The 26,567-nt window shown below is 41.6% G+C and overlaps 1 protein-coding gene across 3 annotated transcripts in view; it reads left to right on the plus strand.

Moving 5' to 3' along the window:
• Nucleotides 1-23,452, plus strand: part of TMEM245 (transmembrane protein 245) — a 158,158-nt gene extending 134,706 nt beyond the window's left edge. For 2 of the 3 annotated variants that reach the window (XM_075921638.2, XM_075921639.2), the window contains 4 exons: nucleotides 10,964-11,064; nucleotides 12,997-13,171; nucleotides 16,332-16,526; nucleotides 17,000-23,452. In XM_075921638.2, the coding sequence (XP_075777753.1) occupies nucleotides 10,964-11,064; nucleotides 12,997-13,171; nucleotides 16,332-16,526; nucleotides 17,000-17,045 (517 nt within the window). In that variant the 3' untranslated portion in view covers nucleotides 17,046-23,452. Of the gene's footprint in view, nucleotides 1-7,740; nucleotides 8,834-10,963; nucleotides 11,065-12,996; nucleotides 13,172-16,331; nucleotides 16,527-16,999 lie in introns of those variants that run through there. The other variant, XR_012901837.2, reaches the window with a different exon arrangement.
• The last annotated feature ends 3,115 nt before the right edge of the window (nucleotides 23,453-26,567 follow it).

Here is a 26,567-nt window from a genome sequence, read left to right on the forward strand (position 1 = left end):
TTCTTACTTATATACAAAATGGGAAGTATCAACCTAGCAAGAAGTACTGAAGAAAGGGATCTAAGGATCATAATGGACCACAACTAAATAGGAGTCAGCAGTGTAACACTGCTGCAAAAAAGCAAGCATCATTTTGGGATCTATTAGCCAGCAGTGTAATAGAGTATAAGAAGTAATTCTTCCACTCTAATATGCATTGATTAAGGTTCAACTGGAGTATTGTGTTTAGTTCTGGGCACTACATTTCAGGAAAGATGTGGAGAAACTGGAGAAGGTCCAGAGAAGAGCAATAAAAATGATTTAAAGCTTAAGAAAACATGACCTGTGAGGGAAGACTGAAAGCATTGGGCTTGTTTAGTCTGGAAAAGAGAAGACTGAGAGGGGACATAACAGTTTTCAAGTACCTTACATATAGTTACAAGAAGAAATATTTTCCTTTACTTCTGATCATAGGACAAGAAGAAATGGACTTAAACTGCATCAAGGGAGGGTTAGATTGGACATTAGGAAGAATTTCCTGTCAGCGTGATTAAACACTAGAATAAATTTGCCTAGGGAGGCTACGGAATCTCCATCATTGGAGATGAAGAGCAGGTTACACAAACACCTGTCAGTGATGTTCTAGACTCTAGATCAGGGGTAGCCAACCTAAACCTGAGAAGGAGCAAGAATTTATGCATATTGCCAAAGAGCAACAGTTACGTCACCAGCCCTGATCATCTCCCCACCACCTACTGGCAGCCCACCGGTCAGTGCTGCCTCCTCCTTTTCCTCCTGCCCACTGTGATCAGCTCGTTCTGAGGGGGAGACGCTGGAAGGGGGAAGTATGAGTGTGAGAGACTCGGTGGAGTGGTTAGGAAGTGGCAGGATCCTGGGGGTAGGGTGGAGGGGAATGGCGCCTAGAACAGAGCTGTGGGTTGAACAGTGACCACACTCCAGCCCAGAGGAATGTTGGCATCTGTAGCTCCAGTCCTGGATTGGGTACCTATGTAAGGAACCACATATTAACTTCTGAAGAGCCGCATGAGGCTCTGAAGCTGCAGGTTGGCCAACCCTGCTCTAGATGGTGCTTGGTCATGCTATGAGTGCAGGGGACTGGATTTGATGAACTCGTGAGGTTCCTTCCAGTTATTTCATTCAGCTGAATTTTCAGCTCACATGCAGTTTAGAAAAAAGTGGGGGAAAATCATTTTTGGTTGAACCAAATCTGACAGTTATGAAAAATTTGGCAGATCAAACAATCTGCTTTGGGTTGAATGCAGCATGTTTTGTTCAATCATGAACGTTTTTTATTCCTTATAAAAGATTATAGTTACAAAACAGGAGTGTGGCTTACATACTCCCTTAATATTTTATTTGTATTATTTAAGTGTCCTTGATCTAGTCGTATCTGTGCAATCCAGTACTACTCAACATTTTCATTGAGTTGGATGATGGAGTGGAAATCATGCTTATAAAATGTGTAGGTGACCTTGAATTAAGATGGTTTTGCTAGAACTTCAGAGATCAGGATTAGAATTCAAAATAACCTTGACAATTGTAGAATTGGTCTGAAATTAACCATATTACATTCATTAAAATCCAAGTACAAAGAAGGATTTAGGAAGGAACAGTCATACGCCCAACTACAAAATGGGGGTTAGGCAGTAGTACTGTTAAAAGACTCTGGGGGTTATTGTGGATCACTAGCTGAAGCGGAGTCAGCAGTGTGGTTCAGCTGCAAAAAGCATTAATTCTGATGTGTATTAATGGGATTGTCATATGTAAGATATGGAAAGTAATCTTTCCACTCTGTTCTGCACTGGTGAGGTCTGAACTAGAGTACTGGGTCCAGTTTTGGGTGTCATATTTTAAAAAAGATGTGGACAAATTGGAGGGAATCCAGAGGAGAGAATCCAGAGGAGAACAACAAAGAGTATAAAAGGTTAGGAAAAACTCATCTATTAGGAGAGTTTAAAAAATGGGCGTGTATAGTCTTGAGACAAGTAACTGAGAGGACTTGATAAATCTTTAAATATGTTATGAGATAATGTGAAGGAGAGGGTGATCAATTGTTCTCCAGGTCCACTGGACGTAGGATAAAAAGTAATGGGGTTAATCCAAAAATAAGAGATTTAGGTTAGATCTTATTAAAGCTGTTCCACTGTATATAAATAATTTACTGAAGCAGTACTTGAACTATAAAAAATAGTAATGTTAAATTAAAACTGAAGGTGCTGTAACCACTGGTCTAAACGTCCTCTCCCTGCAACTCTGTCCTGAAAAACATTTTGTTTTGGCTGAAATAATTCGGTGAAAACACATATGCTTGGAAACGTTTTCTTTTTCTGCCAAAAAAGTCATCTAGCTATACGAATACTCCAGAGAAGAGTGAAGCTTGACTCTTGCATGTCTCATTCTGTTTAGTTTTTCCCCACTGCTCTCTCAGGCTAAGTTTACACTGCAGAGTTTTTGTGCAAGAAGTCTTTTGTAGAAGAATTCTTGCGCAAAAGTGTGTCCACTTGTCAAAGCACATCGCTTTTGTGCAAGATAGCGTCCACACTTCCTGGACGCTCTTGTGCATCTGTGCTTTTTCAGATAGGCTCTTTTTGTGCAAGAAACCCCTGTGGAGTGTCCATGCATGCCTTTTTGCACAAAAGCTGTAGTGCAAAAAGGAGTTACGCCTCATAGAAGGAGGTATAGCTACACCGCAAAAAGCCCTCTGTTTTTCTTCGGTAGTCCCCGTGGGTGCTCCACTGTAGGTGATGGGCTCGTCCCGGAACCACAGGTCGGAGATTCTTTAGCCATGGTTTATCCAGACTGCGCATGCGCGGGTGCATCGCGTGCCTTTTGTGCCATTTCTGAGTGTGCGTGTAGTCCAGTTCCTGCCTGTTCCTCCTAAGTGTTCACGGTCGCAGGTGGAGTGAACTCCTTCTCCTCAACCTGACAAGAAAATGTTTAGAAATCTGTAACTAATTGTTTTAGAGTTAGTTGTTAGATATAGTTAGTCGTTCTTTATACATAATTACTCTTCTAGTTGAAAAAAAAAATTCTCCTCCATTTTTCTCTACTGTTAGGCTTACTAGTTAGTTATATTTATCAGAATGCCGGGGTCTCTTGGATTCAAGAAACATTCCTCATGCCATGAGGCAATGCCAGCTGTGGATGGCCATGATAGCTGTATCAAGTGCTTGGGCGAGGGTCATATCCCTCAGAAGTGCCAGCACTGCTCCAAGCTCACGGCGCGCACAAGACGAGACCGCTAAATGCGCCTGAAGATGCTGCTCTTCAATAAGGCTCTTCAACTCCCTGAACTTGAACCTTCGGCAGCCTCTAAGACCATGAGCAAACCGGCAACTACCCATAGAATAAGCATGGGTGACAAGCCAGGTACATCTGGCTCCTCTTCTGGCAGTCAGGCTCAAACACATAAGACAAGCCGTACATTCTCAGAGCCAAGCCCGTCTTCACGTAGAGAAGTGGCACCGCCATCAGAAAGGCCTCCAAGGGCTGATTTGGCACCTGCGCCAACAAAATTAAAACTGTTGGCACCGAGCAGACCGGCACTGAAGGAGCGCCTGATGGCACCGGTCCCGGCACCAAAGCCATTGACTCAGGCACCGCCCTTGAGTCCCTTGCCATCCTCTTCCTCGGCGCCTAGTCCAACGGTGCTTAGTCCCACGACACCAGCGCCGACAGCACCAATGACAACATCTCCGGCACCTCGGGTGTCGGCTACGTCTGCACTGACGCACGCGGCACCGGCACCGCCGCATACGGCACCGATGTATGCAGCACTGACACCTTCCATGCCGCTCGCTGCCGTAACATCGCACTGATCGGCACTGGGATCACCAGCACCGGGCTTTGATGATGAATCGACTCGAACGGTGCTGCTGACACAGTCAGCACAACAACAACAGAGAAGGTCTCGCACCCACACGCGAGTATCTCCTGCAGCACGCAAGGCTGCTTACAAATCCAGGAGGGTACTTATGCCTTCTCCTAGCCCAGAACCAGCTGCATTCTCTTCACAACCGCTATTACCAGCCTCAGTACTCTCAGTTCACTCTCACCATAGGAGCCCTCTTAGATCCTGCCACAGAGGATCTCCACAGTACTCACCCTCTCCGCACTGTTATCATAGATCACTTTATTTGCCTGCGTACTCCAGACGGAGGTCTCGCTCCCCTAGATCTCCTATGAGATCGTCCTGCACTTAGGACAGGAGATATTCTCCATATTACCATTCATCCTGGCATTACCACAACAGGTATTACCATCACCAAGGCTACTACTTGCACAACTGCTTGTACAGTCACTCCCGTTCCATCTCCCCACACTATCACGGAAGATGATCTTATAGTAGCGCCAGGCTGCCATCATCTCACCCATCTATCAGACCACCAACTCTCTCAGGGGATACTCCTGCTCCGGTAGACCACCCCGATGAGCATCGGGAGTCTCTCCAACAACAACCGCAGCCTGAAACTGACTCAACTAACATGTTATCTTCTTCCCCAGACGACAGTCTTCCCTGGTGATACTTCCCCAGTGGATGACATTAAACAATTCCATCACCTTTTCAGGAGGGTGGCAGAGTCTCAGGAGGTGCAACTTGGTGAACTTAAACAGAAACAGCATCGTCTGCTTAAAAACCTGCAGCCATCACAGAAGAATAAGATGGCCCTCCCCTTAGCCGAAGCATTCCTCGAGATCGCAGATGACATATAGCAGTCACTGGCTTTTTCCTGGGCCACGCATAAACAGGCCAATAAGAAATATTTTGTGACTTCAAAAGGGATGGAGTTTTTATTTACCCATCCACAACCAAATTCCTTGGTTGTTGACGCCGCTCAACAACGAGCAAAGAACCCTCAGCACAAAAATGCTCCCGGTGATAAAGAGGCCAAGCGTTTAGACCTGTTCAAGAGGAAAGTCTATTCATCCTCCACATTAACGCTTTCAATGGCAAACTACTGCGCTCTCCTCTCTAATCACAGCTTTGATAACTATTCAAAGCTCATGGCACTCCTGGAGCATCTTCCGGAGGACAAACGCCAGTTACTAAAGTCAGTGGTAAGGAGGGCTATATGGCATTGAGGACTGCCCTGCAAATTTCCCTGGACATTGCTGACGCTGCAGTTCAAACCACTGCTACATCTGTGGTGATACGACGCTTCTCCTGGCTGCAGATGGCGGCGGTGCCTAAGGAGCTTCAGGCTAAAGTGGAGGATCTGCCATTTGATAGGCAAAGTCTCTTCGCGGCTAACACAGATCAGGTCCTCCACTCAGGAAGGGACTCTAGGACTACCCTCAAGACACTGGGGATGTATATGCCACCGTATCGCCGAAGGTGCTATACCCCTTACTACAGGCAGCGGCAGTTCTCCTTTACCAACCCCATGTTCCGGCAATATGAACCCCAACAATGGGGCAAGCCACGTCAGCAGAGGCGACGCCCGCAATCTACGAGAATGCCTGCTCAACACAATAACAAGCAGCAATTTTGGTGGGCTAGTCGAGGGACTGCAAATCATCTCTCTAACCGCTTGTACAGAGACCGGAAAACTTTTTCACCATCGTTTACGCCCATTCAGACTCAGGTGGTTCTCCATCACCACCAACTGATGGGTCCGTGAGCTGATAACATCTAGCTATACCATCCCTTCTCCCCCCCCCACCAGTCCCCTGCTCCTGTCGATCTTCAGGGACCCTGCTCACGAGGCTCTCCTCATGCAGGAGCTTTCACGTCTCATCGATATTGGGGCAGTGGAGAGGGTACCTGAGCAATTCCAGGGCAGAGGGTTTTATTCCTATTTCCTAACCGAGAAGAGCTCAGAGGGGTGGAGACCTATCCTGGACCTTCGATTGCTCAATCAGCATCTCAGAAAGTACAGATTCAAGATGATGACACAAGCTTATATCATTCTGGTGCTGAACAGGGGAAACTGGTTTACGTCCCTCAACTTACGGGATGCATACTTTCACATTACATACACCCCGCACGCAGATGTTTCCTCAGATTCATCGTTGGCAACCAACGTTTTCAATACAGAGTCCTGCCATTTGGCCTCTCATCTACTCTGAGAGTCTTCTCCAAAACAATCGTGGTAGTATCAGCCTATCTTCATCGCCAAGGCATTACGATATTCCCATATTTGGATGATTGCCTGATCAAAGCAACCACTTACCACCAGTTGCTCCATGCCACCCATGTGACGAGAGCTATTTGTGACACTAGGACTTCTAATAAATGTCCAGAAGTCGTCATTCATACCCCAAGAGTCCATCGAGTTCATTGGGGCTCAGTTAGGACTCTTTAACAGCCAGGGCTTATCTTCCCATAGACAGATTCAACAAAATACGAGATCTAGTCCACATCATATCTGAGTCCCAGAACCGACATACTTACCTGTTTACGACTCCTGGGACATACGGCAGCCACCACTTACATGGAACAGCACGCGAGGCTCCATCTCAGATACCTACAGCATTGGATAACTTCTGTGTACTGCCCACACAGCCAAAGTGTTCATAGAATGGTAATGGTACCACCTATGGTACGACAGACCCTTAAATGGTGGGCATCCCTCGCCAACATGCTTACTGGTCTTCCCTTCCACAACATGTAACCCGACATACAAATCACGACAGACGCCTCTCTGATAGGATGAGGAGCTCATTGTGCAAAGGAACGCGCTCAAGGTCAATGGACAGTGACAGAGGTGCTCCAACATATCAATTTATTGGAGCTAAGGGCCATATACAATGCATGCAAGGCATTTTCATACACAATCCGAGGACATACAGTCCAAATCTTTACGGACAATACCACCATGGTCTACTACATCAATTGCCAAGGCGGCACCAGATTGAAATCCCTCTGTGTGGAAGCCACCAAGCTATGGAACTGGTGCATTCACCAACAAGTCAGCATCATGGCCACATATCTGCCTGGCAAAGACAACATCACTGCAGATGCGTTCAGCAGACATTTTTGTCTTCAGCACGAGTGGGAACTCAACCGATGTGTAGCACACTTTCTCCTCCAGAGATGGGGGTACCCCACCATAGACTTGTTCGCAACCCACCTCAATACAAAATGCCCGAAGTATTGCTCCAGAGCAGGGATTGCCCTGAAGTCTCTAGGGGATGCGTTCCTGATACATTGTGGCCAAAAGCTACTCTACGCTTTTCCTCTATTTCCACTTCTTCCCAGAGTACTGGAAAAGATAGCCATGGACAAAGCCACAATTATACTTGTAGCCCAATTCTGACCCAGACAGATGTGACTTCCCTTTTTGATGCAAATGTCTGTACAATCTCCGTATCACTTACCAGAACATCCAGATCTCCTGACACAATGGGGATGGTCTGTTACACACTCCCAGATCGACCGACTACATCTCATGGCTTGGCTCCTAGCTGGCTCCGCCGCGCAGAGATGACCTATTCTCAACAAGTAAAGGAGGTATTGATACATAGTAGACAATCCACACGCAAGACCTATCTGTATAAATGGCACCGATTTCATTCCTGGTGCACTGATAATAACCTGAATGCTTTGACCATCCTTCTCCAACGTATTCTTGGTTATGTATTACACCTCCATCACTCTGGACTGGCGTTGTCATCAGTCAGGGTCCACGTCTCAACCATCTCTGCCTTCAGGCAACCCATTGAGGGCTATTCGTTATTTGTCCACCCCATGACCAAACGGTTTTTGAAAGGACTCATGAACCTTTACCTTCTACGCAGGACTCCTCCTGAACCTTGGGACCTGAAATTAGTTCTGGACACACTCATGTACCCACTGTGTGGTAAGTATGGCAAGTTCACCATACTTACCATGAAAGTCATCTTTCTCCTGGCGATTACATCGGCACGACGCGTGGGTAAACTCGCTGCCCTTTCGATGAAACCTCTTTATATTACGTTTTCTAGCCACGGAGTTGTACTAAGACTCCACCCCAACTAAGACTCCTTAGTTGTACTAAGACTCGGCAACTTCTTGTCGAACGTCAATTCAGAATTTCATGTTAATGATCCTGTAGTACTTTCAACCTTCTACCCCAAACCTCATGCCTCACTGCGTGAGGCCCGCTTATACTCTTTGGATATTTGCAGGGCGCTGGCTTTCTATTTGGAGAGGACTTGTCCCTTCCGACAATCACAGCGCTGACTCTTATGCACGAATGACCGAACCAAGGGCCAACCCTTATTGTCGCAATGCATCTCCAAATTAATTGTAAAATACATCACACACTGCTACTCGTTACGCAACAATTCTCTACCTACCTCTCTCTGTGCTCATTCCACGAGGGCGATGACTACAGCATTTCTCAGAGGTGTTCCCTTACAGGCCATCCGACGCGCGGCAACCTGGTCTTCCGACATGACCTTCGCAAAACATTACATGGTAGATGCAATCCTCCGAGACTCAGCACTGGCTACCACAGTGCTCTCCACAATTCACACATCATAATTCTGAGCCCTCCTCCATAGAACAGACAACAGCTCACCTACAGTGGAGCACCCACGGGGACTACTGAAGAAGAGGAAGTTACTCACCTTGTGCAGTAATGACCATTCTTCGAGGTGTCCCCATGGGTGCTCCAGGACCCACCCTCCTCCCCGCTTCGGAGTCTCCTCTTTATATTTTTCAGGAGTAACCCGATTAGGAGGAACTGGCAGGAGCCGGACCGTGCACACACTCAGAAATAGTGCGAAAGGCACATGGTCCGGCTAAACCACGGCTAAAGAATCTCCAACCTGAGGTGCCGGGACGAGCCCGTCACCTAGAGTGGAGCACCCACGGGGACACCTTGAAGAACTGTCGTTACTGCACTAGGTGAGTAACTTCCTCTTCTGTCGACTGACTGTAGATTTTCCTGCATAAAAATGCGCTTGAGGTTTGGACGCTTTGCGGGTTTTTGTGCACCTGTTTTTGCACGAAAACCTGTAGAGTAGATGTAGCCTCAGAGATCCTAAAATTGCAGGTAGATGAGGGAAGCAGTGAGAAACGATTTATGCTGGCTCTTGACAAAAAGGGAAACTGGTACAATTTGTGCAACAATGTAACAGTATCACACATGGAGTTCAGTTCTGAAGGAAAGATCCTGGGGTTTTTCTGGATAATTCTGTAAAGCTGCTTTTCCCCAATATGGAGCTGCAATGTTTTTTTTAAAAAGGCAAATATTTTGATGCTTTTTTCAAGGGACTAAGTATTGGCAGTATATAACAACATGTCTGTAGTTTGAATATAATTTCAGTGTTGATTCATAGAACAAAATGGAGAATGAGTAGAGACATAAATATTGAATGCGGAGGCAAAGCTGTGAGAACTAGTTTGGAAAGGGAGGCATACAGAGTAGAGTAATAGCATGTATAATATAGTGGAAAACAATCAGTTACTACTTTTTACTCATCGCATCGAGCAAAAGAACATCCAAAGAGAGTGGAAACTTAAATGAAAATTTAAAAGCATTCTATATGTAACATGTCATCAATTTATGGAGTTTATATCTGCATGAAGTCAAAGCAAATGTTTCATTAATTTAAAAAATAAAAGCCTAGATAAATTTCTCTAAGATACTTTCGAAAAAGCCTCTTTCGAAAAACAGCGTCTAAACTGCAAGCAATACTTTCGAAAAAGCAAGCCGCTTTTTTGAAAGAGAGCACCCAGGCAGTCTGGATGCTCTCTTTCGAAAAAGCACAGTTTGCATTACATAGCGCCTTTTTTCAAAAGAGCACTTTTGAAAAAAGGCGTTATTCCTCATTAAATGAGGAGTACCACCGTTGAAAGAAAAGCCGCGTTCTTTTGATTTAATTTCGAAAGAACGCGGCTGTAGTCTAGATGCAGGTGAAGTTTTTTGAAAAAAAAAAAGCTACTTTTTTTGAAAAAATCCTGCAGTCTAGACACAGCCTAATAGTGGGAAGCTATTATATTGGTTCAAGGGTTAATGAGCCTTATGCTTCAGAGAGTAAAACAAGAGAGGCCATGGAGAAGTGAAGTGATGCATTGTAGCAGAGTTAAAGCAAGGGTTTCAAGACAACTGACTGAGACGCACCCGTAAACGAGGTGTGATTATACTGAAGCAAAATGCAGGACAATGTAGCACTTTAAAGACTAACAAGATGGTTTATTAGATGATGAGCTTTCGTGGGCCAGACCCACTTCCTCAGATCAAATAGTGGAAGAAAATAGTCACAACCATATATACCAAAGGATACAATTACAAAAAATGAACACATATGAAAAGGACAAATCACATTTCAGAACGGGGGGGAGGGGGGGGGGAAGGGGAGGAAGGAAGGTAAGTCATCAATTCACAGACACTTACCTTCCTTCCTCCCCCCCCCCCCCCCCCGCATCCCCCTCCTGTTCTGAAATGTGATTTGTCCTTTTCATATGTGTTCATTTTTTGTAATTGTATCCTTTGGTATATATGGTTGTGACTATTTTCTTCCACTATTTGATCTGAGGAAGTGGGTCTGGCCCACGAAAGCTCATCATCTAATAAACCATCTTGTTAGTCTTTAAAGTGCTACATTGTCCTGCATTTTGCTTTAGCTACCCCAGACTAACACGGCTACATTTCTATCACTATTCTACGTGTGATTATACTTTGAACCTTCTCTTCTTACTGTCTCCATTTAAATCTAAACAATTCTGCAGTACTAGATCTCACAAATAGTTCCTGGGAACGGCTGAGCACTGTCCCATAACAAAGCCACAAACACTAGAAAGTTTTCCTTGGTATGTTACAACTCCTCAATCATTGTTTGCTTTAATAGCAAACAAGATGGATGCTCATCCTTTGGCATAGGGAACAAATGGATAATGTATTCATTGTTAGAATTTGAACCAGGTAACTTACTGCACTACCGATATGATTCAATTATTCACATGGATGTTTGTTTTGATATTTCCCCCACTTTTGTAATCAGCAATTTAATTGGGTTTCTTTGATCATTCTAGAGGTGTGTTTGATGCTTCTCTCAAAATGGCTGGGTTCTATGGACTGTACACCTGGCTGACTCACACCATATTTGGAATTAATATTGTCTTCATACCATCAGGTAAGAACCAAAGCAAATGTTATTTAATTACAGATGGCAGCTATGCATCCATTTATTGTGCAGTGGCAGTACTGGTTAAATATTGCCTGAATGAAGATCTTAGTTTGATATATTAATAATTACATAATATAATACATAGTAATACATAATATATAATTACACATGCAAACTATGCTTAAAATAATGTTAAGGCTTCAAATTTGAGTATTCAGAATTAAGAAAATGCCAGAACAAAGGTCCTTTGTGTGGTCCTAGGCTCACCAGACATCTTCTCCTAATCTATTCCTCCCCCTCCATCCAGTCCCATTTTTGTCCCTTTGCAGTAAGATTGCTACCTTTTGCCATGCTTTGAGAGTGCCATTTGTGGATTATCATTGAGAGCAGAGGAGTGAGGCTTTTTGGTGTCACCATCCTTGCCTGGCCTCACTACATCCTGGAGCAGTCACAGCTTTGTCCTTGTAGCCCTGGGCTAGTGTGCACGTGTGCTCTGTGGGTATGGCATAACACAAGCCTGTTCGTTCTCTCTCTCTCTCTCGTGCAAGATGTGAAAGGGTAAATGTGTACATGGTTTACTGATGAGCCTGGGCTCATTCGTTACATGCAGGCTCCCAGTATGTGCGGGGAACTGACTTAAAAGCCGGCTCCCACTGTTTCCTGGGGAGTCACCTGTCTCCTTCCCCTCCACACTGCTGCCTCTATATCAGAGGCAGTAGCATGGAGAGGATAAGCAATCGATGCACACAGGGAGCCACCTACCCTTACTTTCTCCCCATGTGTAATGCCTGAAATTTTCAGTAGTTATATAATTAAACACATTTTAACATCACACACATGCACATGTGCACGCTGGGCGGGGATGAAGTATGCTCACTTGTTCTCTCACTCTGGGTTGGCACCTGCCTAGTCTGACGTTAAGGGCTCATCTAGATTACAGGGAACGGTTGAAAAGATATGCAAATTCTTCAGGAATGTGCATATTTTCTTCCAATCACACTTTCGAAAGCGGAACTTTTGAAAGTGAAAGTAATTAAAATTCTCTTTTTTGAGAAAGCGCAGCTTTTTGACAAAGGGGGCAGTTTGCCGAAAAAGCCGCGTCTTAATTACTTTCACTTTTGAAAGCTTTGCTTTTGAAAGTGCGATCGGAAGAAGATATGCAAATTGAATTTGCATATCTTCTTTCAACCGCTCCCCGTAGTCTAGATGAGACCCCTGTGCTGTAAGAGTCTAGATCATGCTCAGTGAGGACAGAATCTTTCTTTGTTTGGCACTTAAATCCTTTGAAATCTCAGTTCATGTGGAAACTGATCAGTTTTCAAAGGCATTTAAGTCAGTCAACTTTGGGTTCATTCTTGGAAATGGCTGAAGCTTTTTTATTTATTTATTTAAATGACTTCCTGAGACTTACACATGACACCTACAATTTCAGTGGAAATGATTAAAATTTAGCAAAGTTATAAGCAACTGGAAACAGGGCCTTGAAAAAGGGGAAATGTTGGGCAACCATAATTACAAGTCCTATCTATGATTAAAAACTATTTGGGAACAAAAAAACATATTGCCTATCACAACTGTATTGGTGTATAAAATACAAGTTTCTACCATGGGTTGACAAGACTGTTTCTCCAGCTTGCTTTTTTCCCCCCATCCATTTTGATGTCATGATCAATCATTTTTTATGTGGAAAGAATTTAAGTATCAAAATATTGGAGAAGGTTAGCTGTGATGTGTTTAAAAAGAAAAGGAAGAACTGTATATTCCAAATGCCTGATCTGCCACCCTTTTTTGTTCTTATTCCAAGTGGACCTGTTGATTTAAATGGGCTGTTTTCACAGCAAAGGTGGCAGAATCTCATCCAAAGTATTTTTTTGTAAACTGTTTATTTTTTCAGTTCTCTCCTTAACATCTGACTTATGGTGTACTCTATTATGTTAGCATTGGCAGCAATCCTTGGAGCTGTTCCATTCCTGGGAACATACTGGGCAGCTGTACCTGCAATTCTAGATCTGTGGCTCACCCAAGGAGAAGGATGCAAAGCCATTTTGCTTTTGGTTTTTCACCTGTTGCCAACATACTTTGTAGACACAGCAATCTACTCGGATATATCAGGGTAAGTGTCTCACTGCAGACTTCTCAAAGTAAGGTGTTTTTTAATGTTGGATTACACTCTTCCCTTTATTAACTATTGTGGGGATTTTCAGTGTTTTGAAGCACACTGAACAGGTTTAATAAGACCATATAATAATAAATCTAACTTTTCAGAATATCAGTACTACCACGAGACTCTTCTCTCTAACACACAATCAGAAAGTCTGTATAACATAAGTCTTACATCATACCCTGAAAGTCCACCAATTCTGTCTTTGCTTGAGCATGAATGGAAGCAAATATAGGAGCACAGGAATTGCCATATGTATTGAATTAGACCAATGGTTCATCTAATTCAGGATCTTCACTCCAGAATGACCAGTACGAGATGCCTAGAGGAAGACACAAGAAACTCAACAGTAGGCAACTATGGATTAATCAGTCCATAGTGGAAGTTTCTTTCAAACTCCCTTTATGTAGAGATTGACTTACTCTCTGAAGTCTGAATACCAAAGTCTGGGGCTCTCCTTAAGAATGTTCTGGCACCTACCACCAGACATAAAAATGTCAGGACTACAATTCAGATTTTTAAAGATATCTTTAGATGCCTAAAGATACAGACAGGCACCTCACCCCCATTGTAGGTACCTAAATATCTTTTAAAAATCTGGTCCTGTCAGCTTGATCTTCTTCCTGATTTCAATAATTGAGAGAGAAGAAAAACTCCAAACCTGTGTAAAGTTGAAATCCAACCCCTTCAGTGGCATCTAGAATAATGGGCAGCTGAAACTTTCAGGTGGTCTTCCTCTATGTATAACACTAACTAGAGCTCATTGCAGTGATCTAGTCTGGAGGTGTCAAAAATAACTCTGAGATCCATATCCGTGAGGAATGATCACAAGCTCGTAGTGATGTACAAATATAAAAATATGCTCTTCAGCACTGCTACTGTCTCTGCCTTTGGGAGCAATTGTAAATCTTTTAGGACCCTTAAATTATTTTAGCAAGATGCTTGAACAGCTTAATTTTTAATGTAATGCACCTAGGGATGTTCATTAAATCAGAGCAGTAATAATTCTGTGAAAGTACAAGATTTGCCATAGTCTTAAAATCTTTTGGAGTCCTCCAACTGGGCCAGGTAATGATACTGTGCAGAGAGAACTGGTCCTGGTCTTAAGTTTCTTCGCACTATGACATTAGTTGCTTTTCTTGTGAATTTGTTCCAGTAAGTGAAGTATAAATTACTACTGTTCTCCTAGGATAGATTATTTATGCTTGTAGGGACAGTGCTCATTAAAAGGTCAATCACTTCATTTATTTATTCATTAGAAGTTTGTTTTTCACCTGCAGTAAGATGGCTATGTTTATTTCCCATAAAATGCCTGTGATGGACATTTATTTACTGAGGGTCAGAGCAGAAACCCTACTGTTCCCATTAAATAAAAACAATCTTAAATTAAGTGCATTAGAAATAACTATAATTGGGTTATGCAGGGTTCTCTAAACGTGTAAACTGATATTGGTCCTCTCTCATCAGGCAACTTTTTGCAGCAGCTGCCTATGCAATTTAACAATCTGAACCAAAAAAAAAAAAGTTGACACATCAATGGAGAAAACGTACAGTTAAAGAACTCAGGATTCAGTGACAAGTTGACTTTTTTTAGTGAGAGAAACAAAAGATATGTCTAAATCCCACCTTCTCATAATCAGATGGTTTACTCCTGTCCCTGCTGTGTATTAGATCTGATTTATGTCACAAGCGAAGCTCAGTTGTGTGTTACGTTTTGAGCTCCCAGTCTGTGCAGTAGTGCCAAAGATCAGAGCAGCAGTAGTGGAGGTGGTATAAGTCCAGACTATCATGTCTCTTCGGCACTGTGTATAGAAGTTTCATAGCAATTGCCAGAACTGTGCCTGACTAGACAATATTCTCATTCCTTTATATTCATTTTCACCAAAGCATGTCAATTACTTACTTTAAACTACAAGCTTGACCTGGTGGCTGGTCGGTCCTGTCACTCTTGTTCAAAGGGGGTTTGGTGCATCTTCCTCTGCCTTTCCATTTCTTTTTTTAAGTGGGGAGATAGCCAGGCCTTCAAACCTCAGGACATCATCTTTGAGACAATTGCTACAATCTTAGAGAGCATTTGTTGCTAGATTGCTCCCAAACCTATGTTACCTAGACGGCTTTAGATATTTTCTTTCATTTATCCAGTTTCATTCCACAAATAAAAATTAATTCTAATGAGAGAATATGAAATGTTGTGAATATACAAACTACTCTTGTTAGTGTATATCAAGGTTAGAAAGCACATGATAAATTATTGTTCAGTAATAAGAGGTTATATGAAGACAAATATTGTGACCCATTTTACAAATTGTAATTCAAACCTTTTTTTTTTAAAAAAGGGTTTTATGCTAATCCTTTAGCATTTCCCTTTCGAAAATCTGAAGCCTACCTAGAATCAAATATTTGGAATAAAGTCTTCCCTTCTTCAATATATGGAATGTGTCTACTACATTGTGGACATTACCAAAATCAAAATTTAATTAATAATACTTAGAATGTGTGTACTCACAACATTGATAGTGATCTGTAGTTATATCCGCTTGATATGCTAAATAACATTTGCTAATCAATCCACATTTCTATAGATGATACTACAGGTTGTACCTCCCTTAACCGGGACACTCTGGTCCAGCAACATCCATGATCCAGCAGGACCAAGGAAGTTTCTAGTCCACAGGGACCCAGAATAGGGAGAGGTTTGGCTGTAGGGCAAGAGTGCAATTATGGGGAACCAGCGACTCAGCCAGAACCCCTTTCTAGAGGGGGATGTGGGTGGTACAGCAGGGAGTTCTGGCCCCGGCAGCTGTGCGGTAATGGGGAGCTGGCCCTGGCCACGCAGCTCTGGTCCCCATGGCAGCTAGGGATCTCCAGCCCCAGCAGTAGTGGGGCCAATGGCAGCTAGAGAGCTCTGGCCCAGGCCAGGCAGCAGCAGCAGGATGGGGCTGGAGCCCCATTCAACATGGCCATGTGGGGAGGGACCTCCCCATCTCTAGAAAATCCCCTAATTCAGGACCGATCAGCCCCCAAGGGTGCCAGACCAGGGATGTCCAACCTGTATTCAGCAATGTTTTATAATAGCAAATAATAACTTATCCTTCTTGTGCTGTAATTCCAGAGGTGGCCATCCCTACCTGACAGGCCTTGCAGTAGCTGGTGGAGCATATTACCTTGGATTGGAAGGAGCGATCATAGGACCCATACTACTTTGTATTCTGGTGGTTGCCTCTAACATATACAGTGCCATGTTAGTGAGTCCAACAAATTCAGTTCCTACCCCATCACAAACTTCATGGCCTTTGCAGATATACCAGTAAGTAATAGATTAGTGTGGTGTGAAATGAATCACTGACTGTATAGGAAGAAACTTTTTAAAAATAATGACTATTCATTTTGGGGTTTAGGAAGAATTGGTTATTCTATAATACTCTGGAAATAAAATTTAGGGAGTGGATCGTGGTTTCTAAAGCAGTCTAAAGAATAGTACTGCAACCACTGATATAAATAACATTGGGAAGGTAAGATTAGGGATTGTGAGTTTGAGCCTGCAATTAATGTACATGAAAAATATCAAAATCTCCAACAGGGGCTGCTCACATGAACAAAAAATAAATAATAGGCCCATTGTAAATTTGTCTTGCTTTGTGAGTGTTATAATGCTTTCCATATTTATGCAGTCCCACAATATACATTACTCCTGTAGCTATCCATTGTATCATTCTTTTTCCTTTGTTGTGAAAAAGCATTTGTTTGCTTTCCCTCAGTAAGTGAATTTTTTTCTTTCAGGACATCTAGAGAGAATCCCGAGGAGATGAAAATAGCCACTGAGTGATATTTATGCTATCTTGCACCTCATCAGCATGAAGTTGTCATTCTCTTCTACCTGGATTGAGTTCAGAACAGTCATGGCCTTCTGTCCCTTTTTCACCTGTGCCTAGTTACAACTCACGGTGAAGCACAATTAAAAAAACAAAGCAAAACCCATCTGCTGGCCTTATATTAGTAAGCACTTTGCCTTTGCAAGAGAGACTGTCTGCTTCCCATCACTTTGCATATTAACACATAGACTTAAAGTTCAGATGCCTTGTTTATAGAATTTTTCTTCATAAAAATGAAGGACAAGTAATATCCACTGAGTCAAGGATACCATCTGCTGAAATGACTACCTTGGCTTTTATTTCTTTGGAAGTTAGCATTATTAGATTTTTTTTGTAATTTTATACAAGCTAACCCCCAAGTCTTTTGTTGCTGGAATATTTAGTTGATCTAAGGGTATATTTACCCGTGGAGATGCTAAAACTTTTAAAGGTATGAAGCATCGGCTGTTAAAAGAAAATGTAGTGTAATTATCACCTGTTTCTTTGAGAGGTGTGACAGTCTCCATTCAATAAATAACATGAAACTTACTTTATGTATACACTAACCGTGTTCTTGCTGTAAGGGAGTGGTAGTTCCAAGTGTGGGTTATTCTCATGTGGAATAGGAGTATTTGTGAAAACAATTTAATCCTTGGGTTCACTTTTGCAGTTAAACTTAGTATTCTATTGTTTTAGTTTACTGATGAAACTTAATGCATCTAAGATGATATACCTGAAGTCCCAATGGATTTTGGCCAAATTTAACCAAAGAACTTAAATATTTCCAGGCAGATGATGCTGAATGATTGTGTTCACACTATTTTTTTAATTCCCATTTATTGAGAATGTAATGAGATGGTGGGGAGAGCGGAAAAGTGCAGGATGGACAGACCTCAAATTCCTAAAATTTATTTTGTACTGAGCACCAAATTCAAGTACATTAGAACTATTTTCCTGATCTGCTGTTCTTACATTACAGTTTTAGTGGCACTGAGGCTTCCCATGCCTTGGTTATTGATGCAGGTTTGGAATAGTGGTTTATTAGCATCAAAAAAGTAATTTAAATTATTTTTTGTGTAAGTTCTTAAATTCAAAAGACAGATACAGTTTGTAATACCAGAGCAAAACCATTTAATTCCTGATAGATTGTACCTTGAATTTATGGCAGGGTTTCTTTTCTGATTTATACAAAATACAGGCCATATCATGCACTTCATCTCTCCTTGCATTATAAAACAGCGATAGTGCAAATCTTTCCATATATTAGACCCTGGAATCTGGTTCAACCCAAGAGTGAGAGGTTGTTATAGATCACTATTGGGTATTTGATATGACATTGCATGTATTTATATATAATATTTCTAAGACTGAATTTTAGTTTTCCATCTAAACAGTGCTCTAAAGCAGTCTAATGTGTTTAGTACTTAGAGAAGTACTGATGTAGACTTGTCAATAAACTAATGAGCACTATGCATTCAGATATTTAAAGAAGATAACTTTGAGAAGTAGTCAAAAATAGTGCCTGCAGTTTTTTACATGAAACTTCTTATGTATAAATACAGGGTTATTACACTTAAAACCACAGGAACAAATTTGGAGGCTAGAATGACACCCTTTCATAAATTTTGCAGGAAGGCTTTGACTTAAACTTGCTAACTCAAGGTACAGTGTGTATTTTTGAAGGAAGTGATGGCTTTAACTTAGAATTTCCTTGCTTTTGTGAAATAAAATTAGAGCCTTTACATTATTTGACATTTTGTTTCATAAATGACACAGAAAAAGTCAGGATTTCACTAAGAGTATTAGTATTCCTGTAGTACACAGGCTAGTATATGAATGATAGAAAATAATTGCTTTTGGGAAATTGCTACATTTGGTTATATTAGTTTATTCTATTGTGCTGAGCAACCTTATGAATCTGTTTTGATTTATCAAGTCATTGGGTACCCAGGCAGCTTTTGAAGAGGGTTGTCACTTGAGAGAAGAATGCATGCAACTATCAAGAATCCTTAAGCTTCAATAATACTTACACTTTTCCCTTGCTGCTTTTTTGTCACTATTAAAGATTGTGTTTTCTACATTAGACAGCATGTTCATTTGTAACCTGATCTTCCATATTCCTGGGTTACTGAACTTGTGATGTCAATTATTTCCATATTATCAGACTTATGTAAATGTATACCTTCCTTGACTATCTAGTATGTGACTCATTGTTAGTCTGTTAGTGTAAAAAAAATTGTTACTAGTAACTAATAGCCTGCACATTTTCACTTTTAATAAATCCGTTTTCATATATGAAAACATACAAAATTGGAAATATTTTTAAAGTCAGCTTTCCAGCAACTTAAAAATTATTTTATCCATGCTGTTCTTTAAAAGGCAAGAGAGAGAGGGAAAGAGAGAATAATTCAAGGTGTGATACTTTTTTATGAAAAGAAGCATGATTGAGTATTTTTTAACCCAGGTGTAAAGATCCCAGGGAAAATGTGTAAATTCTTTTTGAGCAGCTCTTTGGCATTCTGAATAGGGACCTCCCTCTACTCAGTATTTATAACCTCTAGCATAATAAGATTTGATTTAGTCTGGGTGGTCTTAGCATTACCATATAAAGTGTTTCTATAATAATAGGCAAATTAAACACTGTGTGTGCAAATAGAAATGCAGTCATTTTTAGATGGTGCTCAGCAGTGGAATAATGACAACATAAGGTTGCCAGCTATGATGCTATCATGTTTTTCTAGTTAACAATTATTGGATTAGGAAATCATTAATTTCTTACAAAACTGCAGACCGCAATAAAAAACTGTAGAAAATGTAACTGCTGTCTCCTGTGATAAACATAACGAATGCTATCTTCATTTTCAAAAAATGTTAATGCAGCAAAAATGTTAAATCGTCTTTTTAAAAGGCTGAGCCTAAATTGAACAACAACACCTTTTAAAAATGTAAAAGAAAATTCTGGTCATAGTTCAGGTTAAACTCCTTATCTTCTCAGATAAAGTTGCCGCAATGCTAATCCCTAGCACTATGGTTATTAGGCTACTTATTAAGGCTGCCACCCCAGCAGACTTATTTGTACACTGGAGCTGGAAGGACACCATGATGCAAGAGTCCAAGATGGCACTTTGCATCCATGCATGGCAGAATGGCCCACCACTTCCTTCATAAAATATTGACTGTTAGTACTATGAGAATACCTGTTTACACATAGTCCCCCTCACTGCAGAGCACAATGCTGGACTCATGGTAACAACTCTGAAGTTAGACTATATTTTAATGTCTTTGCATTAAAGATGTGTATTTTCAATTAAATTTCACAGACCTTATTTAATATTGAAAACTGCATTTAATTTTCTGTAGACAATTTCAGGGATGCCTGTAGTCATAACAGAAAATAATGATTTCCTCTCTTCCAGTTACTGTTGACATTCCTTAAACCTACAGATGGATCTTCTCCAGAGCTCCCTTTTCTGATTTGGTTTACTTTGAGAATAAAAACAGTGTTTTCTCTTCCTCTTTTGGCACTCCAGTGAATTACAAAATGTAGCAATGCAGTTCCCTTTCATTCCCAAGATTTCTGTGAAATAAAATGGCTTGAAGCTTTTAAAGTCATGTGGATTTAATCTTTAATGTGGCATTGTTTCTTATTGTCAGATTTAGTCAAGTTCCTTCATGCCTTACAATGAATGTCCACAAGTATTTTTTTGAAGGTAAAACAGGAAATATATGACAATATTTGGAAGCATGAAAAATGAGCTAAGTGTTTTTAAAAATCAGTAGTAATCCCAGAAGTAATGATGGTATTCAAGGATTCCACATTAGTTGGTTTTTTTAAAACAAAAGTGCATAAATATGATCCACCTGTTTTTCTTCAGATTATTTTTAATACAAATTTTCTTTAGTGTTACCTAGTAATGAAATGTTTGTTGCCTATAAATAGTGAATATAAACATTTTCTAGAACTTATCTGTATAAGGTATACAATAAATAGGTAGAGACTGGGGAGCAGCTGTCAGGTGACTAAGTAAACTGCTCGGATGTAATAGTGGTACAAAACAAGTCATTGTTAGTCTTTTTAGTAACAGCTCAAGAACTAGTATTTATAGCCTGTTCAATCTGTACTTCAAAGAGTAGACACGACTGGTTCCAAATGAGGGAGTTTGCCAGACCAGGGAAGGTCAATTCCATCCCTTTGCTAACAGGTCTCTGGGTTCTCCCAGGGTCCATCGGTAGACCAAGTGGAGCTCCCTTGCCCCCAGGCTACCAGCTCCCAGCTCTGCTGGCCAGTCCCCTGGGGCCATCAGGCTCCACTCACCCTCGGGGCTACCATAGCTCCAGTGACCAGCAACTTCTGGGACCCCACTGTCCCTGAGCTGCCGCGGCTCTCAAACACTAACACTGCCACAGCTCCAGAGTGCTGAGGCTGCTATGGCTCTGGGGTTGCCGGGGTTCTGCTGTGCGAGGCTGCTGGACCCCATTATCCCGGGGCTGCCACGGCTTCCCAGCTCCAGGGCTGCCATAGCAGCCATGGCTCTGCTCCCCAGAGCCACCGGGGTTCTGCTCCTTGGGGCTACCAGGGCTTCTGCAGATTCACTACCCAGGACCCCTGGAGCTGCTGTGGATACGCTTCTCTGGAGGTCCTGGGGCTTCACTCCTCAGAGCCGCAAGGGCTGCCACAGTCAACCCCCATGGCCACCCAGCCCTCTAGTCCAGGGGCTCTCTGGTCTAGCAATATTCGTGGTCTTGCTGGACCACAATTGTTGCTGGGCCAGAGAGTCCTGGACAAGAGAGGTTCAACCTGTATTTGCACTGGTCTACCATAGCATTTCTAGCCTTAGTAGGTCATGAAATGCTAGGCCTTCAAATCCCCAATGTTGTTGGGTTTTTTCCTCCCCCACTTAGTTTAACATTTTATTACCTGGTATCTTTTATGAACTACTAGAATTGGAGTTAATTGCTTTGTCTTTTTTGTAAAATATGTTCCAAAATTCAGAGAGCATTTCTCTTTAGGACAACATTTTAAGTAAATTCCATTTTAGTCCATATTAAAGCCACATGTATGCTTCAGAGCTTCCCTAAACTAGGGAAGGACTTAAGCGCACATTTAAATGCTTGTATTCTGGTACTGAAGATGGAAGCATTTAGAGTCGTGTTGGAATTAAAGCAGGTGGGATAGGAAAATATTCCGATCTTGCACCTTTCCATTGGAATACATTCATTGTATATCTACGATGGGTTTTCAGTATGTTGAATTTAAAACTGTTTTAATAGTGGCCTTTGTCTTTGTTTTTATTTTCTCATCACTGGATCAGGGTGAACTATAACACTGGACTTCTGGTAAAAATAACTTCCATTTTTACCAATAACTGTGGAAGGCTTTGACATAGTCACAATGTTACAGCATGATACAGAGTTACATCAAAACAAAAGTCTGTTAAATGAAAAAAAACCAAATTGACATTCAGGAGTCAGTGCTGAAATAATAAACAAAACCTCTATAGTTGGCCTCTCTGCTGCTAGTCTCAGCACAGAGCACCTCTCTTCTAGAAGTACCTTGTCAAAGCAGCATCAGGGAACATTATTGCATTCTTACTGCCTGTGACTTATTTTTTCTGTGGATGGATGTCTTCAGTCTCCAGTGTCAGTCTGATGTATTTCACATGCACCAAATTCAGTCAAATGTTCACCTTTTTAAAAATGTAATAAAACATTACTCTGCAACATTCAGTAAAAGTTAAGTCTTTGTGTTTAACTGAGTAAGAGCTAAGCAATTAGCATATATATATACTCACCAATATTTGGTGTATTGATAGGAGGGCAACACAGCTTCTTTTCTGTACATGTTTGGTTACAACTAAACCCAAAGAAATTGTGTAACATTGAATTCCAGTACTAGTTTGGTTAATATCACCATAAATCTTTTGAATTACTAACCATCAGTTATTGTCCCTGACTTGAGGTATGCATTCCTATTTCAAATTATTTGTAAGGATTTAGAAAAGTAACTTCTACTACCCATTGTGTGTCAATTAACATGATGCATCTTCAGAATAAGAATTATATTCCAAAGTAATAATATCTGGATTGGCATTTTATAGTAATTGTTACTGCTTGTATCATTTGAAAAGAGAGCCCCTGTTGCCATCTATAGTGGAACAAGAAATATCAGTTGCTATTGATAAGAATTCTTGAGTAGACTGAATAATTATTTAAAAAACTTATTTTATTTTTGACTACTCGGAACATTGTTTCCTAGTAAATAGGTTTCATGTAGCAGCTATTACAAGCTTTTAACACAATATTGTATGACTAACAGAGTCCTTTGTAAACACAATGTTTAATATGCTTTGAAATAAAAATCTATTCTGAATGTTTGAAAAAAGTCTGGGCCTTTGTTAATGATTGAATGATAGCATAGTTGAACTGAATAAGCATTATGGTAAATTTGAGTAGATTCCTGGATGTAAATGTTCAAATAGATACAGTACAGTAACTCTCTACGGCAGGGGTGGGTAATCTTTTTTGGGGTTGGGAGCCACTGACCCCCTGAAAAATCATTTGAGAGCTGTACACTTTTAGAGCATTTCACCTGACCATAAAAGAGAAATGGTCAAATACAGCCTTTGTGGTTCCTTTCATCTTTAAAAATGTGGGGGCTGAAGATTAAGCTTGCAATATTCCAGTTTGGTTAGGCCAGTAGTGTTTGGCTATGTATATTTATATATTTGATACAGACATTTTTAGCAAATGTAACCTCTTTTCATAAAGCAGTCATCAAAAGGCTCCCAAATTACAGGATGTGGTGAACAGTGCATACACAGTTAGGGTACATCTAGACTACATGCCTCTGGCAACAGAGGCATGTAGATTAGACTACCCGGCATATGAAAATGAAGCGGCGATTTAAATAATTGCCGCTTCATTTAAATTTACATGGCTGCCGCACTGAGCCGATCAGCTGTTTGTCGCCTCAGCGAGGTAGTCTGGATGCTCCGCGGTCGACATCAAAGGCATTTGTCGACCTCCCAGGTATGCCTCATCCCAGGAGGCATACTTGGGAGGTCGACAAATGCCTTTGATGTCGACCGCGGAGTGTCCAGACTACCTCTCTGAGCCAACAAACAGCTGATTGGCTCAGCGCGGCAGCCATGTAAATTTAAATGAAGTGGAGATTATTTAAATCGCTGCTTCATTTTCCTATGCCGGGTAGTCTAATCTACATGCCTCTGTTGCCAGAGGCATGTAGTCTAGAGGTACCCTTACTGAGAAGATCTTAAAGTAACTTCTTCAAATTACTTAAAACCAGTCTATTTTCTCTTGTGTATCCATGCAAGAGGAGTGTCCGTGATCAGTACTAATCTAACTCCTTTTTAATTGGGTACCAACACAAATAAATGTCCATTTTTGATAATCAAAAATATACCATGTTATTGTGAGACCTCTTTATATTACATTTTGGAGCCAGATCCTATAGGAAATGAATTATAACCTTTAACATTGTGTGTTTTCTGCTGAGTGGAGGCCAATTTGTTAATATAAACAATGGGATTTACAGACTGAGTAGTTCACACTCCAGTGAATTATACCCCAGATTTATTTGGACCAGTTGACATAGAGCAGTGGTGGGCAATAATCTTTGACCGGGGGGCTACTTCAGAAATTTTTCAAATGGCCCCAGGCCTTCAGGCAGAAGGGGTAGGGCCAGGATGCTTCATGCTTTCCTGCCCACAGGTCCTGAGTGGTCTGGGGGTGGGGGAGCATGTGAGGTCTTTGCCCGTGCCCCCTCACAGAGAGAACTGCTAGCTGTTCTGAACAGCTGGTGGTTCCCTCTAGGCACCCGCGCCCCTGGAGGTGGGAGGAGACTTTGCGTGCCTCTCCCCCAAGCCAATCAGAACTTGGGGGTGAAGGGAGTATGCAAAGTCTCTTCCCGCCCTGCCCCAATCCTGCAAGGAGCGCACAGCCAGGGGAGTGCAAAGTGTCTCTCTGCCTGCCTTCTGGCGTACAGTGCTTAGTCAAAACACCAGGGTTGACTCTAAGCACCATGCACTCCCTGGTCCCTAGGCCATGATTGGCCTGGGGGTAGGGAGTGGCAGGACTTCTGTGGGTTGGATCAACCCTCTTGGGCTGGATTCAGCCCACGGAGGCCCTTTTGCCCACCCCGACACAGCCTTTTGGTGCTAAAGGAGTATGATCAACACTGGATACTTGTGAACAAAAGAACTAAGGGAAAGACCCACTTTTCAGGAATTTTCAAATGCTGAATCTATTTTGTGCATTAGAAGACCTCCTGGCACCATGTCTCTTTTCAATGTCTTATCTTTTGTATTTGCATGTTGCCATTTCTGACTTAAATTAGTTCTCAGGTCCCCTCTCCCCCCAAGCTATTTAAGCTGCCAGTATTGAACTAAATTATGTGAGGAAAATGGGAAAAGTGTGCCAGCTGTAGCTTCTTATTGCATTATATTATCTTTTTAAGAGATGCAAGTAGTTGGTACATTCTTATTGGACATCAGTCCTTTTTACTGTTACCATAAAGGACCTAACATTTGGGAATCCTAAAAAATCTTCTATGTACCCAGCCTTGCATGCATACAATCTGCATCTGTAATAATTTTTCTCTTTTTTTTTTTTAAACTGAGAATGTTATTGTCTACAGATTGGGGTGTAATAAAGTTGAACAGTTAGGCTACGTCTAGACTGGCATAATTTTCCGCAAATGATTTTAACGGAAAAGTTTTTCAGTTAAAAGCATTTGCGGAAAAGAGCGTCTAGATTGGCACGGACGCTTTTCCACAAAAGCACTTTTTGCGGAAAAGCGTCCGTGCCAATCTAGATACGGTTTTGAGCAAGAAAGCCCCGATCGCCATTTTCGCGATCAGGGCTTTTTTGCACAAAACAATACCGCGTTGTCTACACTGGCCCTCTTGCGCAAAAGCATTTTCGCAAGAAGGGCTTTTGCCCGAATGGGAACAGCATAGTATTTCCGCAAGAACATTGACAATCTTACATGAGATCGTCAGTGTTCTTGCGGAAATTCAAGCGGCCAGTGTGGACAGCTGGCAAATTTTTCTGTAAAAGCAACTGCTTTTGCGGAAAAACTTGCCAGTCTAGATGCAGCCAAGGTGTTAGTATCACAGTAAATTTTCAAAGCAGAGCAAAGCATAAGTCTATAATACTTTTAACTGTAGGTTCTAAAAGATCAAATGTTGCAGGTTTCAGAACATGATTACTTTTGTTTCTTAGTGAAGGTGGAAACTAAAGATGGGCAGTTTTTTGCCCCAACTTGTACCATTCTCAACCCCTTTGAAATTATTGTTGCAACAGGTATAAACCAGAATAAAATTATATGAAACAAATCTCTTCATCTGTTGCCTTCTCTAAGGATACCCCATCTCAGAGATCTGCAAAGTGATGACATGGATGTCTGTCTACACCTTTGCATAACAGGGTGCTCAGGGAGCAGTTAACCCTATTAAGAACATAAGAACGGCCGTACT

Source organism: Pelodiscus sinensis, chromosome 2 (assembly GCF_052426305.1).
Source record: "Pelodiscus sinensis isolate ZL-2025 chromosome 2, ASM5242630v1, whole genome shotgun sequence".
Classification (NCBI taxonomy): Eukaryota; Metazoa; Chordata; order Testudines; family Trionychidae; genus Pelodiscus; species Pelodiscus sinensis.